Below are 18390 nucleotides of genomic sequence, written 5' to 3' on the forward strand. Positions count from 1 at the left end.
ATGTATTCAAAGGGTTCAAAATACAAAAGTTATTTAAAAGATTCAAGAAGTCTTCCTCCCATTCAGTTACAAGATAATATTGTATCATTTAGCATCCTGTATTGCAAGTAAATTTAAGGCCATTTTGATTCCTGTTCCTCTGCAAATGGCTTTTTCTTTTTTTCTTTCCTTTCTTTTTCTTTTCTCTCTGAAACCTTTAGGATCTTTACTTTGTCTCTATTTTCTGGAATTTCATAATGCTATGTCTTCACGTGGGCTATTTTCTTCCGCTGTGGTAAATATTCAGTGGGCCATTTCAATCTGGCAACTCATATCTTTCAGTTCTGAGGTGTTTTCTTTTTAAGTAATTTCATTGATCATTTATCCCTTTCTGCTTTCTCTCTCATCTATTTCAAGATCATCCACTATTCAGACTGGTCCTCAAAGTTTCTTGCCTTTTCTCTTTTATCTTTCTACCTTTGTCTCCTCCATCTTCATCTTCATCTTCCAGTGCTTTTGTTGCCATTTTTCATTTCTGACTTCATATTTTTAATTTCTAAGAGGCTTTTATTTTCTTTGTATCCCCCAGTTCTTATACCATGGATGGAACATATTCTTTTTCAGCTGTGAGGATATTAATAATGCTCATTTGTTAAATCTTCTCCTTGCAGAGTTTTTGATTCTTCCAGATTAATTCTTTTCACTCCATTTTAGAGGATTTCCCCAAGTATCTGCTAATTCTTGGTTGAAAGTGAAAGTGAAGTTGCTCAGTCATGTCCGACTCTTTGCGACCCCATGGACTGCAGCCTACCAGGCTCCTCTGTCCATGGGATTTTCCAGGCAAAAGTACTGGAGTGGGTTGCCATTTCCTTCTCCAGGGGATCTTCCGGACCCAGGGATCGAACCCAGGTCTCCCACATTGTAGGCAGACACTTTACCATCTGAGCCACCAGGGAGATCCTAATTCTTGGTTATCTGCTTCCAATTAAGATTAACTATAAGGGTGGCACATCTTTTATACACCCACATAACTACTACCCAGATTCTGAGCTTGAGGACAGAAGTTGATAACTGTGGTCTGATAAATGTGGGCCATTTATAAGGAAACTCGCTACATCACTATCATTAGGTTTTTCTCCTGGCTTGGTCAGATGACCCATGGAAGAGTCTTCCAAGTTCCCACACGGAGTGTAGTAATCTCAAGGCTCACTTTTGGGAAAGTCAATAGAAAAAGGAATCTAGAACCAATAGATCCTCAGTATTCAGTAGTAGTGTGTTATCTTCCTGGTTTTGCCAGTCTGGAAACCCTGTATTTTATCATCTCCAGATATTAAGCCCCTGATTTACACTAGGAAGTGGGAGCAATCCCAGAACAGCAGGCTCTTAGGAAGGGAATCTAAGAACATATGTGCTTCTAGAGCAAACAGCTTTTAACTAACCTCCTTTATTTTACTGCAGCTATTCCAATTCCTAATTCAAAGGAATTCCAAGCTTCAAGTTCATAAGCCTTTGACCATCTAACAAGTTGTCTGCCAGCTTTTCCTATTTCTTGGCTTTGGATTCTGACATCTTAAGTCTGCTAAGTCAGTTATCCCTCATCCATTTGTTTTCCAACTTCCAATATTTTCTGTCTTGTCTCCTCTCTCAATCATTATGAGATTATCTCTTTTAATATCCCATAAATCCACTGGGTTTTTTTCTACTCCACTCTCAATATTTTATCACAAAAATTTTTTTAAATAAAGTTTAGGGTAATAGAGTATTGTACAATGAACACCTATAAACTTCAGACTAGATTCTATATGGTTATTAACATTTTGCCATATGTATATTCTTTACACATTCATCCATACATCTATCCATGCATGCATTCATCTTCTCCATCCATCAGACCATCATAGTTTTTATACATTTCAAAACAAGGTGCAAATAAAAGTACATTTTACTCCTGAATAACTGAGCATTCATATCAATAATTAGAATTAAAATATATACTTCAATTATTTTGCAGGTAAAATTTACATATAGTGAAATTGATAAATCTTAAGTGTACCATTCAAAGAGATTTGATAAGTGCATACACTAATGTAACTCTTTCACTTATCAAAATAAAGAACACTTCCTTCAATCTGAAAATTTCCCCCTCCTTTTCGAATCAGTCCCCCCCTCCAACCCATCCTAGAGGTAAACATTGTTCTGATTTTTTTCACCAACAAATAGTTTTTTCTGTCCTATGATTTCATATAAGGGAACCATATAGGAAGTCGTCTTCTATGTAAAATTTCACTCAGCATAATATTCTTGAGATTCATTCATGTTATTGAATGTATCAGGAGTTAGTTCATTTTTATTGCTGAGTAGTATTTTGTCCAATGAATATACAAAAATGTTTTCTTCTTTTGTCAATGGACATTTAAGGTTTTTCTCCAATTTGGGGCTGTCATAAATAGAGCTGCTATGAAATTCTTATACAAGTCTTTTGTGGACAAATGTTTCTCAGAGAAAATACCAAAGAGTGAAATTTCTGGGTCATTGGAGAAAATAATATGCTTATTTTAAAAGAAATTGCAAAGTTTTTTTCTAAAGTAGTTGTACCATTTTACTTTCTCACTAACAAAATACAAGAAAGACTCCCAGTTGCTCTATATTTGAACATATTTGGTACTGACAGTCATTTCAATTGAAGTCATCTGATGTCTATGCAGTGACAGTATGATTTTAATGTGCATTTCCCTGATGACAAGTGAAGGGAAGCATTTTTCATGTGATTACTGGAATTCTTCTATCTTCCTCTGCAAAATGTCTGTTGAAATCATCTGACTTTGGGCAAGTAACATTCCATCTTTCCTGGACTTCAATTTCTTCATAATTAAATATAAGTCATTAACTTGTACATCTGGTGCCTTTCAAGCCTTATAATCCTAAGTTTCAGACAGTAGTGTAGTAATTAAATATCAAAGGTAATCAAAACCATTTTTGACCAATGGCCAGACTAAGCTTTATAATATTATAACTTTGACAATTGTTGAGTCCATGCAATTAACAAAGCATTTTTGTTTTCTCATTTCATTTTTAAAACAATTTAGTCCCAAGTATCAGTATGTGGCAGAATCAGGACCCAAATCTAAATCTTCTGAATTCATGTTCAGTGTTCTCTTCATTAAAATCAACTGAGTACAAGAATGTTCAGGGAAACACTATTCTTAATAACCAAAAACTAAACACTACCCACTACCACTGTCAACAGAAATGGATGAATATAAGTGTGGTATGTTCACACTATATAGTATTAAACATCAACATTAAGTTCATATGACAATAGGGATGAACTCATGAACACAGTGTCGAGGGAAAGCAGCCAGACACAAAAGAGTACATACTATGTGATTCTTTTCATTTTAAGTACAAAAAGGAGGCAAAATTAATTAATATCCTGCTATTAAAAATCGGGATAGCAGTCATCTATGTGGAAGACTTTGATAATCTTCCATTCCACGACCCAGGTGCTAGTTATAAGTCATACACATAGCTAGGCACAATTCTTTATATATATTAAACTCTGTGGTTCCCAAACCTGGCTAATCAACAAATCAGCTGTAATGCTTCTTGAACATGTAGATTCTCTGAGGCTAGAGATTCTGTTTCAGATTACCTGGGACAGGAAGCCCATAATTCTTTTTTAAATCTCTATTTGATTCTACTGATTATTCACGGAACAAGTGCTCTACAAAGTGATTAACAGAATTTTTAACCTCTTTCTATACATATACAAAAAGCATTAATGTCAAGTAAATGAGTGTTCACATAATTGCCAGAAAGCATACACACAGCAGCAAAGTCTGTCTATCCAGAGCCGGTCATACCTCTGCTCTTACATGGAATCCATACACAACAGGAAGCAATGAGAGACAACGACGTCACAACCCTAAAGATGGAAAGAAACAGAAACAGTCTTACCACAGAGCTTTTCTTGGATCCTGTGAGCCTCAGCTAGCCTTTCTTCAGCAGCCCGTCTTCCGAGTCCAGCTTCCTTTCTAGCAACAGCCAGGTCATACTCCAGACTTTGTCGCAATGCCTCTCCTTTCTCAACCTCGGATCGTAGCTTGGCAATCTGGCTCTCATAGCTTGCCAGCTAAAAGCAGATTTCTGATATCATGATCCAATATTAAAACATGTCTCCAAGATTACGAGACCATGTACTCAAACACTTAAATTAACACAGAAATTTGTTTCTGTAATATTTGTAAGACAAGAATTTACACATTGATACTCCCTAAAAGACTGGAAAAGAAGCAGTAACCTTACTACCAAATAACATTGATTAATTTTCTTATTCTAGAGAATCCACTAGAGTACAAAAATTAAAATGAAAAAAATTCTTACATGAAATTCTTATCCAAAATAAAGAGAAATCAACAGGTTTTAATCAGAAATAGTCATATGTAAAAAAGGCATGACATATATTAAGCCTTTAAAAATTCATTCTCTCCTTCCCTTCTAATCCACAATTGCAATCAAGAAGGTAAATATTTTATAAATATTTACTCTGATAAATATTGATAAATATCATTTATATTATTTCTCTTGATTATGATATTACTGATAGAGCATAAAGTAATAAAAGTACCAATTCTGCAGGGGTTTTAATAACAAATATCTAATTTATCTACTATTTGCAAGAGTTTGAACCAGATGATTTATAAAGTCCCTTCCCACTCTTAAATTCTGTGATCTAAAAAAGATTCATTAAATGATATTAAATACTTGCTATATTTCAAGTACAGTGAAAGTATAAAAACAAACATTATAGAGCTCTTGATCACAAGTAATGAAATGCTATAGAAAGGCATAAGGGATTAGTTTTACAAAAGAAGTAAAAATATTATGATAGTTCAAAGAAAATAAAAATTACTTATTGCTGGAGGGAGAGAAAGAGATGGCAGATGAGAGAGAATGCTATCATGAAGGAAAGCACAGAGCTACTACATCAGGCTAGAAATAATGGTTCGATTACCAAGAAAGAAGAAAAGACAAAAAGAATTTCTAAAGGGCAACATCAGAAATTACCGTTAAGTAGCTGTGTAGCTGTTAATATGTAGAACACAGAAGGAGTTACACTCTTTCTAACATATAAAAAATAATTTTCATTTTAAAAATGTTATAAAAGTAACAACTTCAGCACACTTACACTCACAAAATAAGAATCTACAATTATCTTTTAATATAGTAAGTTAATGAAAAAAACCTTAATTACACATTCAAGATAATTCCATTAACTTCAGCATCACTCCATCCCTCCCTGCACAGGAATAAAGCTGTTAACATCTGGGCATTCCCAGTTATGCCAGTCATTTACCTGTCTGTCCTCAGACCCACTCCACCCCCTATCCTTCTCCACACTGCTCTGTATTCCAGGAACTACACGTGCCATGATGACTTGACCATGGCTTCTCAGGAGTGAGTCAATAAGAGGCACTGCGCTGTACCTGAGGACAGGAAAGGAGACGCCAGGGTATTTGTCCCTCTCTCAATCTGCCCTGAGTAGCATCTCTTCCTTGTGCTTGCAAATACTTCTGGATAGGCCCTCCATCCATGGCCCTAATTTTTTCAACCGTAGAAGTGGCTTCCTAATGTTACTACCCTCCGGGTCACCTTAACATCTCCCATTTGTCCTTTTACCTCTTCTGGCACTTGTGTAATCAATTCCATTTGGACATCAAGTAGTATTACTCTTAATACCAGAAAACAGTTTCGAGATGGGGTCTCTGTTCTGTGAGCTTGGGGTTTTTTTAATTTTTAAATTCTACCTGTAAATGATATTGAGCTTCCCAGGCAGCTCTAGTGGTAAAGAATACGCCTGCCAATGCAGGAGACTCAGGAGATGCAAGTTCAATCCTTGGCTTGGGAAGATCCCCTGGAGGAGGAAATGGCAACCCACTCCAGTATTCTTTTTTTTTTCTTCCACTCCAGTATTCTTGCCTAGAGAATCTCATGGACAGAGAAGCTTGACAGGCTACAGTCCATAGGACTGTACAGTCAGACTCTACAAAGAGTCAGACACGACTGAAGCTACCTAGCACGCATGCATAAATGATATCATTCAGTATTTGCCTTGCTCTGTCTGACTTATTTCACTTACCATAATGCCCCCAAGGTTCATCTATGTTGTCACAAATGGCAAGATGTCACTCTTTTTATGGCTGAGTAATATTCAATTAAATATGTATATTGTGTGTGTGTATATACAAACATTTTCTTTATCCATTCAGCTACTGATGGACACTTAGATTTTAAAGATATTTTATGCCAATCACCCAGTGTGTTAATATTAGGAGTACCTGATAAGGCAAATATCTGGCCTTAGTTTTTAGATGGTTTCATTCTTCTCTGCCTTGCTTTATAATGGACACATTTAGAAATCATATGGCTAAAAAATTAATATATATGTAAAATCATCTAAACAAATAATTGAAATAAGAATGTACAGCAATTGGAGCTGAACCAATCATAATTACCTATTTTGAGAAAGTTCCCTTTCTTCCATAAGATAATTTTCTATCTCTTTAATTTGAACACATAATTCAAAATATTTTGATCATATAAAAGATAGTAAATGCATGTTCTGCTAAGAGAAATGTGATAACTATAAATGTATGTGAAAGAACATATTTAATAGATGAATGATTATCACAATGCTAATATTCTCAAGTAAAATGTATGTTTGGTTTTAAAAAATAAGTTTTGGAGACTATGAATAATTAGCACCCATTTAACAAATACAACCTGATATTCAGTATGCAATAATACAACATAAATAAAAGCAACTACTACTTCAATTATTTAAAATTATCTCAACTGCCATTAAAAATACAAATAAAACAGTTACATACTGATCACTTGTCATTTTAATCATAAACCATCATTTCTTAGATAAGCTAAATAAACATTTATTCAACACACAATAACTGAGGACCTACTATGTGCCAATAAGCAACTCAGGAGGTACAGAGACAAAGCATGGTCACTGCATTCAGCTCTCAGGAAGCTTAAGGACTAGGTAAGTGTGAAATAAATGTTCCAGCTCTAAAATATCTGTAACAACATATTATGGAAGAGCAGAGAAAAAAATGATTATTTTCACCTTTAAAAGGCTTTAAAAGGTGTCCCGATAGAACAGCATTGGAATTTAACAAAAACAGAAGGAAAATACACAGTTTACACTTGACTGTCAATAAATTACAACTAGTATTACTGTCCACAGGCACTTCACAAGCTCTATTTCACCTAATTACCTCAACAACCCTTTAGGACCAGTGTTTCACAAGGAGAAAGCAATGATGTACAAGATAAATAACTTGCTGAAGGCCACATACCTTGTAAATGGAAGGACCAAGAATGAGTCCAGGTCTCTGTAATTCGATATTTTTTTCACTACATCAGGCTACCTAAGCTGAGCTTTAAGGATGAGTAAGATTTAAACAGAGAAAAAGAAGAAAACAGAGAAAAAAGACAACAGACAGAAGAGACATATACATATAATTCATGAATTATCCTAGAGTAAAAAGTAACTACTGTCTTTGGAATATATGCATATACATATGAAATTCATATATTTATATAAACACATGCTAATAAAATAAAAGATATAACAATATAATTTAAAAAGAAACATGATAATTCATGAATTACACTATTATTAAAAAGTCCATGCTCAAATTTGTTTAAGAAACTTCTATGACTGAGACCATAAGGAACGTACATTACAATTTCCAAAATGTCTAATTTATAAATATCCCTTAGTCATCAAACACATACATCAATTAACACTTTTGATCAAATGTGTTGATTGTTAATTAAAATAAAATTAAGACAACATACAAATAAACACAAAAGTTCATTAAATTTCTACTTTAACACTCCAAAACAATTCCACTATATTTAAAAAAATCACGTTATATTAATTTCCTTTTTAAATAAGCATGAGAATGTTATAGTGAGAAATGTCAAAACAAGGAGTTTCTAACATGCGAAATGAATCTAAAACAATCAAACTCTACTTTTAACATTATATAAGAAGAAAATAAATTCTACCTCTGCATTGTGCTTAGTTGTTATTTCTAATTTTTCTTTCTTAGCCCTATGGAGTTTCTTTCTGAGATCAGCAGTAATATCCAAGTCTGTTTCACTTTTAACCATTTGTTTTATATCAGATGAGGCATTCTTCAACCTATCAAAAGAAAATATAATTCTTATTAAGTAAATTTCAGGCACTTCTGATATATCTGATAACTTACTTCTCAAAAAACAGGGAACATGTTATGGTCCTTGCCCAAAAGAAATGTGCCAGTAAAAGATATTGACTGCAAAAGCTAAGACAGAAATGCAAAGCAGTATATAAATAAATCACTGTCCACTGGGAAACCACCACACTGTTCAAGATAGGTAATGAAAGGTTATCTCATCCTACCACAAGCTGACAAGTTTTGGAGAAGACTGAGTTCTTTCCTTACTACTCTTTTTAAATAACATGTTTAAATTATGCAAATAAAACACATACTACAAAAAGTATAAAAGAATACAGATTCATGCTTTAAAATGAAAGACTAAAGCACTCTACTCTTTCTCCAAAATTAAAGTTTTAACCAAAATAACAGCAAAGAGAATTTAGAGATATAAACTCACAAAGAGAATGAAAATAGGAGATGAGACAGTAGCTATAAAATATTGGAAGTTGGAATGCAGGTGGCTAAGTGGTGACTGATTGACATAAGCAACCTGAATTCAAAGCCAAGGAAGGCAACTGGATTTACACCAGTCACCAAAAAGCTCACTTCATTGGCAACATCTTTTAAAATGGGGGTAAAAGTAGAGCAGAAAACAGAAGAATTGGTTGAAAGTCTGCCAAAGAAGTAATGAGCTCCTCAGATCCTCTACCCTATACACCACACACTGGGTATTGATTTCTTCCCCATTCTGGCAGAACACTAGGGGTTTATTCCCTGGAGAGGATAAAACAGAATATCTCGGGATATCAGAAACAAATGTGGTAAGTGTTCCACACCAAAAACAAGACATTCAAGTAAAAAGATATATAATAAATTAACATCCTTTATCTTCTAATATTTATTGTCTACCAGAACACTGGCAACCAAAACAGTGACTGGAAGGATCTTCCCTGGAGAATCTAACTAGCAGGCAAGAAAGACCTAAAGAGGATAATGCTAGAGGTTTTCTAGCCAAACAGCTTAACCAGATCAGCTGACAGAGAATACCTCGCACACAGAGCTTCCTATCATCTTTTGAGGCCTCTGCCTCTAAATATGAACAGACAGCCAAGGATCACCAGAAATTAAGCATCATTTAACAACAAAGACAGAGACCACAAGGGGCAGGGAAGAAGTCAAAGATTATTCCAGGGAAAAAGCACTTTAAACCGAGAGAAAGGAAAAACCCCTAACATTAAAATGCTCAGAAAAATAGGAAGAGATAAAAAATCCATAAAACAAAAACTAGATGCAATTTTAAGTGAAATATTCATAGAACAAAAAAAAAAAGCTCTTGGAAATCAACAACACAAGGTGAGAAACAAAAAACTAACTAAATAAAAGAAAAAAATCCAAGATGCCTGAAAAAATTCCAAGCAAAAATAATTTCCACTTTAGAATTTTGTGCTCAACAAGTACCATTCAAAGTCAAGAGTATGAGAAAGACTATTTCAGTTCTGTAAGACATCAAACCATTTACCTACAATGAATTTCTCAAGGGGATATTGGAGACTTGCTTCACCAAAATAAAACCCACACTGAAAAAAGACATGAGATTCCAGCAGTAGGGTACTCAAGACAAGAAAACAGCAAAGGGATGTCTAAGATAGGACTCTTGAGAGTCCCTTGGACAGGAAGGACATCAAACCAGTCAATCCTAAAGGAAATCAACCCTGAATACCCACTGGAAGGACTGATGCTAAAGCTGAAGCTCCAATAATTTAGCCACCCGATGCAAAGAGCCAACTCATTGGAAAAGACCCTGATGCTGGGAAAGATTGAGGGCAAAAGTAGAAGGGAGCAGCAGAGGATAAGATGGTTGGATAGCACCACTGACTCAATGGACATGAATCTGACAAACTCTGGGAGACTGTGAAGGACAGGGAAGCCTGGCGTGCTGCAGTTAACGGGGTAACAAAGAGATGGACATAACTTAGCAACTGAACTAGAAGACAGGAGGATGGAAGGAGGCACCCAGTAAGAACTGTGGGATAATGTCCCAATTGAACTGGCCAACACCTCCAGGAGTGATTTCTTTAAGAACATGAAAACAGAAAATAACAGACTATATCAACTATGTGAATAATATAATGAGAGATTTATCAAACTTCGCAGGAGAATGAAGCTGAATTCATAAGTATGTGGCAATTAAGTCAAATAAACAATAAATGAAAAAACTATTAAATTCCAGGAAAACAAGATGTATAAGAGAGAAAAATTGCCACAAAACACTACTACATGGCTCAACTGGAAATTTTTCATAATTAAATAATAATATAAACATTGAATAACTAATCTAATCCAAATTCCATCACTAAATGAAGAGAGAATAAAAGAGGCAAACATGAAAACTAAATTATAAACTTCTATAGCAGAAAGTCAGTTCAGTTCAGTTGCTCAGTCGTGTCCAACTCTTTGCGACCACATCAATCGCAGCATGCCAGGCCTCCCTGTCCATCACAAACTCCCAGAGTTTACTCAAACCCATGCCCATCGAGTCAGCGATGCCATCCAGCCATCTCATCTTCTGTTGTCCCCTTATCCTCCTGCCCCCAATCCCTCCCAGGATCAGGGTCTTTTCCAATGAGTCAACTCTTTACATCAGGTGGCCAAAGTATTGGAGATTCAGCTTCAGCATCACTCCTTCCAATGAACACCCAGGACTGATCTCCTTTAGGATGGACTGGTTGGATCTCCTTGCAGTCCAAGGGACTCTCAAGAGTCTTCTCCAACACCACAGATCAAAAGTATCAATTTTTCGGTGCTCAGCTTTCTTCACGGTCCAACTCTCACATCCATACATGACCACTGGAAAAACTACAGCCTTGACCAGACAGACCTTTGTTGGCAAAGTAATGTCTCTGCTTTTTAATATGCTATCTAGGTTGGTCATAACTTTCCTTCCAAGGAATAAGCGTCTTTTAATTTCATGGCTGCAGTCACCATCTGCAGTGATTTTGGAGCCCAAACAAATAGTTTGACACTGTGTGAGATGAGTACAATCGTGCGGTAGTTTGAGCATTCTTTGTCATTGCCTTTCTTTGGGACTGGAATGAAAACTGAGATTTTCCAGTCCTGTGGCCACTGCTGAGTTTTCCAAATTTGCTGGCATATTGAGTGCAACATTTTCACAGCATCAGTTTTTAGGATTTGAAATAGCGCCACTGGAATTCCATCACCTCCACAGCTTTGTTTGTAGTGATCCTTCCTTAGGCCCACTTGACTTCACATTCCAGGATGTCTGGCTGGTGAGTGATCACACCATTGTGATTATCTGGGTCGTGAAGATCTTTTTTGTACAGTTCTTCTGTGTATTCTTGCCACCTCGTCTTAATATCTGCTTCTGTTAGGTCCATACCATTTCTGTCCTTTATTGAGCCCATCTTTGCATGAAATGTTTCCTTGGTATCTCTCATTTTCTTGAACTGATCTCTCGTCTTTCCCATTCTATTGTTTTCCTCTCTTTCTTTGCACTGATCACTGAAGAAGCCTTTCTTATCTCTCCTTGCTATTCTTTGGAACTCTGCATTCAAATGGGTACGCTGTTGCTGCTGCTGCTAAGTTGCTTCAGTCATGCCCAACTCTGCGCGACCCCATAGATGGCAGCCCAGCAGGCTCCGCAGTCCCTGGGATTCTCCAGGCAAGAATACTGGAGTGGGTTGCCATTTCCTTCTCCAATGCATGAAAGTGAAAAGTGAAAGTGAAGTCGCTCAGTTGTGTCCGACTCTTCGGGACCCCATGGACTGCAGCCTACCAGGCTCCTCTGCCCATGGGATTTTCCAGGCAAGAGTACTGGAGTGAGGTGCCATTGCCTTCTCCATCAAATGGGTGTATCTTTCCTTTTCCCCTTTGCTTTTGCTTCTCTTCTTTTCACAGCTATTTGTAACGCCTCCTCAGACAGCCATTTTGCTTTTTTGCATTTCTTTTTTTGGGGAAAAGAAAAGAAGAGTTTGCCATTCCCTTCTCCAGTGGGCCACATTTTGTCAGAACTCTCCACCATGACCCAACCATCTTGGGTGGCCCTACACAGCATGGCTCATAGTTTCATTGAGTTAGACAAGGCCGTTGGTCCATGTGATTAGGTGAGTTAGTTTTCTGTGATTGTGGTTTTCAGTCGGTCTGCCCTCTGATGGAGAAGGATAAGAGGCTTATAGAAGCTTTCTGATGGGAGAGACAAATGGTACTGAAACAACTGATATCCACAGGCAAAATGATAAATTTAGACCCTTACCCCACACCATACATTAAAACGTAACTTCAGGGACTGCCCTGGTAGTCCAGCAGTTAAGAATCCAGCTGGCAATGCAGGGGATAAAGGTCCCGTCCCTTGTCAGGGAACTAAAGATACCATCCACCACAGAGCAACTAAGCCTGCACACAACTACCGAGCCTGCAGGCCACAACTAGGGAGTCCATGCACCACAGGGAAAAAATTCCACATGACTTGATGAAGATCCCAAATGCTGCAACTAAAGCCTCACGCAGTCAAATAAATAAATATCTTCTTTTTCTTTAGGTAACTTAAAATGGAGCCCAGACTTAAGTGTAAGAACTAAAGTTATAAAAATTCTAGAAAACATAGGAGAAAAATCTTCATGACCTTAAGTTGGGCAAAGAATTCTTAGATATGAAGCCAAAAGCAAAATCCATAAAGAAAAAGAACTGAACTTTATAAAAATTAGTAACTCTTACACTTCAAAATAATTAAGAAAATGAATTCAAGCCAACAATGGGAAAAAAATATTAACCAAGTATATACCTGAAAAAAGACTTGTATCCAGAATGTGTAAAGAACTATTAAAGCTCGGTAACAAAAAGACAAATAAAAATTAAAATTGGGCAAACAATCTCAATAGGCTTTTCACCAATGAAGATACACAAATGGCCAAAAAAATGCATGTGCAAAGATGTTCAACATCATTGCCCTTTAGGAAAATAAAAATAAAATCAGCATGACATATCACTTTCACTAGATTGGCTATAATCAAAAAGTCAGCATATAACAAGTGCTGGTGAGGATGTGGAGAAACTAAAACCCTTATACATTACTGGTAGAAATGTATGGTTCAGGCACTTCAGAATGCAATTTGGCAGTTTCTTAAAAATGTTAACATAAATTTACTATATGATGGAAGTAATAGTGTTCCTAAGACTCTACCCAAGAGAAAGGAAATAGTATCTCCACGCAAAGACCTGTACACAAGTGCTCACAGCAGCATTATTTATAATATGCAAAATATGGAAACAATCTAAATGTCCATCAACTGATGGATGGTTAAACAACATGTACATATCCAGAAAATGGAATATTCAGCAATAAGAAGAAACAAAGTACTGACACATGTTACGGCATGATAAATCCAAAGAACATGCCTAATGAAAGAAGACAGACATCAATGATCTCATATTGTATGATCCCCTTTATATGAATTATTCAAAAAATGCAAATCTACAGAAACAGAAAGTAGATCAGTGGTAAATAGCAGAGTTTAAATAATTTCATTGGTCCAAGTTCTAGAATTCTGAACAGTAATGTACTTATTAAAAATTATGATACATATATATATTAATTTGGCAAGCTGGTCCCCCAAATATCGAAAAAGCAAGATATTAAATATTGTAAATATTAATCTAATTTTTTAAATATGTATTTATAACTACATGTGTATGTTCAAAAGAAAAATTCTGTGCAGATATAAACCAAAATACTATCAGTGTTAACTCTTAAGTGGTAAGATTATAAGCAGTTTCATTGTTTCATTCACTTGTTTTTTTAAATAATTCTAAAAACACATGCATTACCAGCATTAAAATATGTATTAAAATATACATATCTATGTGCCTATATAAAATCAGCTATTAGAGCAAGAAGGAACCTTGAAGATACCCTGTTTAGCAGTATCTGAACCATCTTCACTAAAGTGGTGGAGAACTAACTGATGAGACCTCACTCTTAACTTCTGAAACATTTGGTAAAAGAAAGAATTCTTGAGATAAAATTTGAAAAAGAAAAATCTTAATATTTTACTCATTTATTTTCTATCTTGCTCAAGAAAGAATTTAAGGTAGCTCCTGAAGACAGGTGGAAAACATTTATATAGCAAATCCTATTTATAAAGCAAAGTACATGTTAGCCACCATACTTGCCCCACCCACACATTCCTGTTAAAAAGGTGGGCAAAATGAGTTCTTCTCTAAATGTGAGCCATTACTATCCCTACACCATGCTCATTGCTTCTGTAAAATATATTTAAAAGGGAAAACTAAAAAAGAAAATTTAAAAACAGATAAAATTCAACATTAAGGCATTTATTATCAGATTCAACAAACAGAAAATTACTCTGTAATGTGCTTATAAAAGTTTCTAAACACTTATTTTCAATTTCTGTACTTATTTCTTTGTAAACCAGGTTTTGAGTTGCACTCTCCAGAATGGCTCCATTTTATATTACAGACTTAACGAGTTTTTATACTGTACACATGAGAAATGAATAAACCAAAGACAGGCACCTCACTCAAAGGCAGATATGAATGGTACAAAAAAAGATGAGCAACAGCAATTCTTAGAATGTAAACTCCAAGTAAATGAGCATTTAGCAACCGGAGCTAAAACTAACAAAATGCTTAACTAGAGGGATGAATCAGTCGAGACGATGAGGAAGTAAGAGAAAAACAGAGCAACACATATTATGGCAAGCCAAGTAATAATGAATAAGCAGAAGAAAAGATTTAGAGAAGTGGAAAAGAATAAGCAAGTCTCTAGGGACCAGAGAAAGTACAGACACTGACCTTTGTGCACTGAATTAACAAAGGAGCACAAAGAGCCACATCAAGTCTTCAGACCCAGGTCTGATTTTTTTCTTTTTCTCTTTCTTTTTTTTTAATTTTTAATTTTTTTCCCATTTATTTTTATTAGTTGGAGGCTAATTACTTTACAATATTGTAGTGGTTTTTGCCATACATTGACATGAATCAGCCATGGATTTACATGTGTTCCCCATCCCAATCCCTGCTCCCGCCTCCCTCTCCATCCCATCCCTCTGGGTCTTCCCAGTGCACCAGCCCTGAGCACTTGTCTCATGCATCCAACCTGGGCTGGTGATCTGTTTCACCCTTGATAGTATACTTGTTTCAATGCTGTTCTCTCTGAACATCCCACCAGGCATCACCCCTGCTCCTCCAGTCCCGTGAAATTTCCATTTCCCTTACCATCTCATGAGAATTCTTACAATCAGCCACTCCAATCACTTACTTCTCCATGGTCCCTGCAACCAAAAGCATTCCTCAACTAGTAGAAGATACTGCAGGCTTACCTCTGGATATCACCAGGGGTATTACTTGAAGTGTTCGAATTCATGACAAGTCTTCCAACTCTTTCAAAATACCCCACTGTTGCTTAATGATATACTTCGTTATTGATGATTTAAACTGTCCAAGATGTCTGTGGTTTACAGGTTACATGGACTGAAGTCTGTTGAAGTAAACCATATAATAGTAGTTACTTATGTGAGTCCTGAGACGATGAGTGATTTTTCTTTTATGTGTGTGTGTGTGTATATATATATATAAAAAACACTTTCTTTATCCATTCATCTATTGATGGACACTTAAAAGATGTTTTGTACCAATAACCCACTGTGTTAGCATTAGGAGTGCCTGATAAGGCAAAAATCTGGCCTTAAGCTTCATTCCTCTCTGTTTTGCTTTATAATGGGCATATTTAAAATTATTTGGCTAAAAAATTAATACAAGAGGCCAAGGCATTGAATGATAATTACTTGAATGATAAATGATCCACCAAGGCACACACACCATCATGAAGGAAAAATAGAAGAATTATTTAGTAAAATTGTAGGTGTCCAAGGATAGCTAGAAGACCTCCCCCCACCAAAATCTAACCTGATCTGTCCCTGCTCGTAAAAAACCACCCTGAGAGAGATCACTGAAAGAAGGACTCAAATAAGTCAACTGAGATGTGGACCCAAACACAGTACTAAGAAATGGACTAATGGTTCCTAGAACCAAACTCTAGGGGATCTTCAAAACACTGATTCACACGGCCGATGCAGAATAGCTTGACCTAGAATAAAGAAGATGGAACATTTACTAAGAAGAGGGGGAAAATCCCATTTTATTTTACTCCTCCTAAATACTATGTTTGGGAACAGTGGTAGACAAACACCACTATCATTGGTTTACTGAACACTTAGTGCAATAAGCACTGTCCTTGGTACTTTATACACAGAGCTATAGAACTCTGATCCTTACAACACCACAATAAAAAGATTATCCCATTTTTTAAAAGAGAAATCTAAGACAGATATTAGAAGTAATTTGTCAAAAGTCACATAGTTACAGGACCAAAATTCCAACTCCCTACTATCTATTTTCTAAGCCCAATCTCATTCTACAAAGTCACTGTTGATACAAACTATAATTATCTTACCTGAGGTTTATTATCCTCATTTCAATTACAGAAATGCATCTGATTCAGAGAGGCTTAAATGACTTGCCTAAAATCAGTCAGCTACTCAGTAGAGGACACTGAAGAATCAAGCTCTTCTGATACTGAGTCTCAAAATCCTTTCATCTTACCACCATGCCCTCAAAGTTCAGACTCCAAAGAATCTGCCTTCAGAATGAAGTAAAAGAGTTAGAACTTAGAAGGAAGGGACTCTTTCATACTTAAGAGCAATGTCCAAGGCTCAAAAGTACATATATATAATGTTTTCTATTTTTGTGAAAAGAATTAAATACACACACCACATGTACAAACTTCTGTGACACAAACAGAACCTCTATTTACCTCACAGGAAAAGAATTTACATACTTAGAGCCTTCATAATGTCTGTGTTTTTGACTTTGTTGTGATCTTGGGCAGAGAAATGTGGGGAAAGGTAGTTAATCAAACTTTAATATAATTGTTTCAATAAAGCTAAGCTGATGAGAACCACCATTTTTCAGTGCATTATTTTAGTATCTAACATCTTCAAACTTGAACGGTCATCTAGAAAAGGTCTTCCCTAGCTCAGATGCAAGTTTCATTGATTTCCAGATCACTGATACAGACAGCATAACAGGCAGATGGTTTCCCATGATCTCTGTCCCAAGGTACTTCTCTCTAGTATAATACCCTCCCCTTTACTGGGCAGAACCTGAGACTTGCTTCTAACCAAGAGAACACGGCGAAGGTGACAGGCTGCACTCCCATGATTACTTTATGTTATATATGACTCTGTCCTAGCTGATGAAGTGACAGATAACCCCCAGCACACTGTCACACTGTGAACTGCTGATGTAGAGGGCCAGTTGACAGGGAACTGCAGGCACCCTCCCCAAAGGCATTAAGAAGCCAGATCCCTCAGTCATACAGATGCCAACAGGAAACACATTCTGGGCAATTCCCTGGAGATCCAGTGGTCAGGACCCTGCGCTCTCACTGTAGGAAGCACAGGTTTGACCCCTGGGCAGGGAACCAAGATTCTGCAAGCCGATTCTGCAAGCCACATGGCATAGCCAAAAAAAAGACATTCTGCCAACAACTTGAATGAACAGGGTAGCGATTCTTTCAAGTCAAGGTTCCACATGAGAATACTGCCAGCAGCACCTTGATTGCAACTTAGTGAAATTCTGAACAGAGGGCCCACCTAGGCAGTGCCCAGACTCCCAACCTACAGAAACTGAGAAATAATAAATCAGGGCTGTTTTAAGCCCCTAAGTTTGTGGTAACTTGTTATACAATAGAAAATGAATAGAGATAACAAGCTTGAAAACACATTTGCAGAGTTAAAAAGAAAAGAGAAAGAGTTAATATGTAAAGTACAAAATGGATTGTGACATCGACCCCGCCTATGTGTGTATGTCTCTTTGCTTTTCCATAGGTTAATTTCCTAATGAATTTACATAGCAAAGTTTGTAAAAATCCTATCTAAGGTAACAAGATAGAAAAACTAGAAAAGCATGGACAATGTTTACAGCAAAAAGAATTAGAAAATACAAATGAATAAGGACAAACCAGCACCAACCACAAAACCCACATGGAGGTGGAGGTGTCCACACAGAAGCAGGGAGATAGCAGGACTCCCCTGAAAGAACCCCCAAGGACCAACAGATAGTCAATGGAAAGCATGGCAGGAAAACCTGAGCG

At 36.4% G+C, this 18390-nt stretch overlaps 1 protein-coding gene across 7 annotated transcripts in view; it reads right to left on the reverse strand.

Annotated features, from left to right (window-relative positions):
- The window catches only part of CCDC171 (coiled-coil domain containing 171), a 332100-nt gene that overhangs the window by 309443 nt on the left and 4267 nt on the right, over nt 1–18390 (reverse strand). For 6 of the 7 annotated variants that reach the window (XM_043891112.1, XM_043891115.1, XM_043891114.1 and 3 more), the window contains exons 2-4: nt 15557–15714; nt 8071–8206; nt 3937–4111 (exon numbers count right to left, since the gene is read on the reverse strand). In XM_043891112.1, the coding sequence (XP_043747047.1) occupies nt 3937–4111; nt 8071–8206; nt 15557–15600 (355 nt within the window). In that variant the 5' untranslated portion in view covers nt 15601–15714. The remainder of the gene's footprint in view (nt 1–3936; nt 4112–8070; nt 8207–15556; nt 15715–18390) is intronic. The other variant, XM_043891113.1, reaches the window with a different exon arrangement.

The sequence above is a fragment of the Cervus elaphus genome, chromosome 29 (genome assembly GCF_910594005.1).
Source record: "Cervus elaphus chromosome 29, mCerEla1.1, whole genome shotgun sequence".
Lineage (NCBI taxonomy): Eukaryota > Metazoa > Chordata > Mammalia > Artiodactyla > Cervidae > Cervus > Cervus elaphus.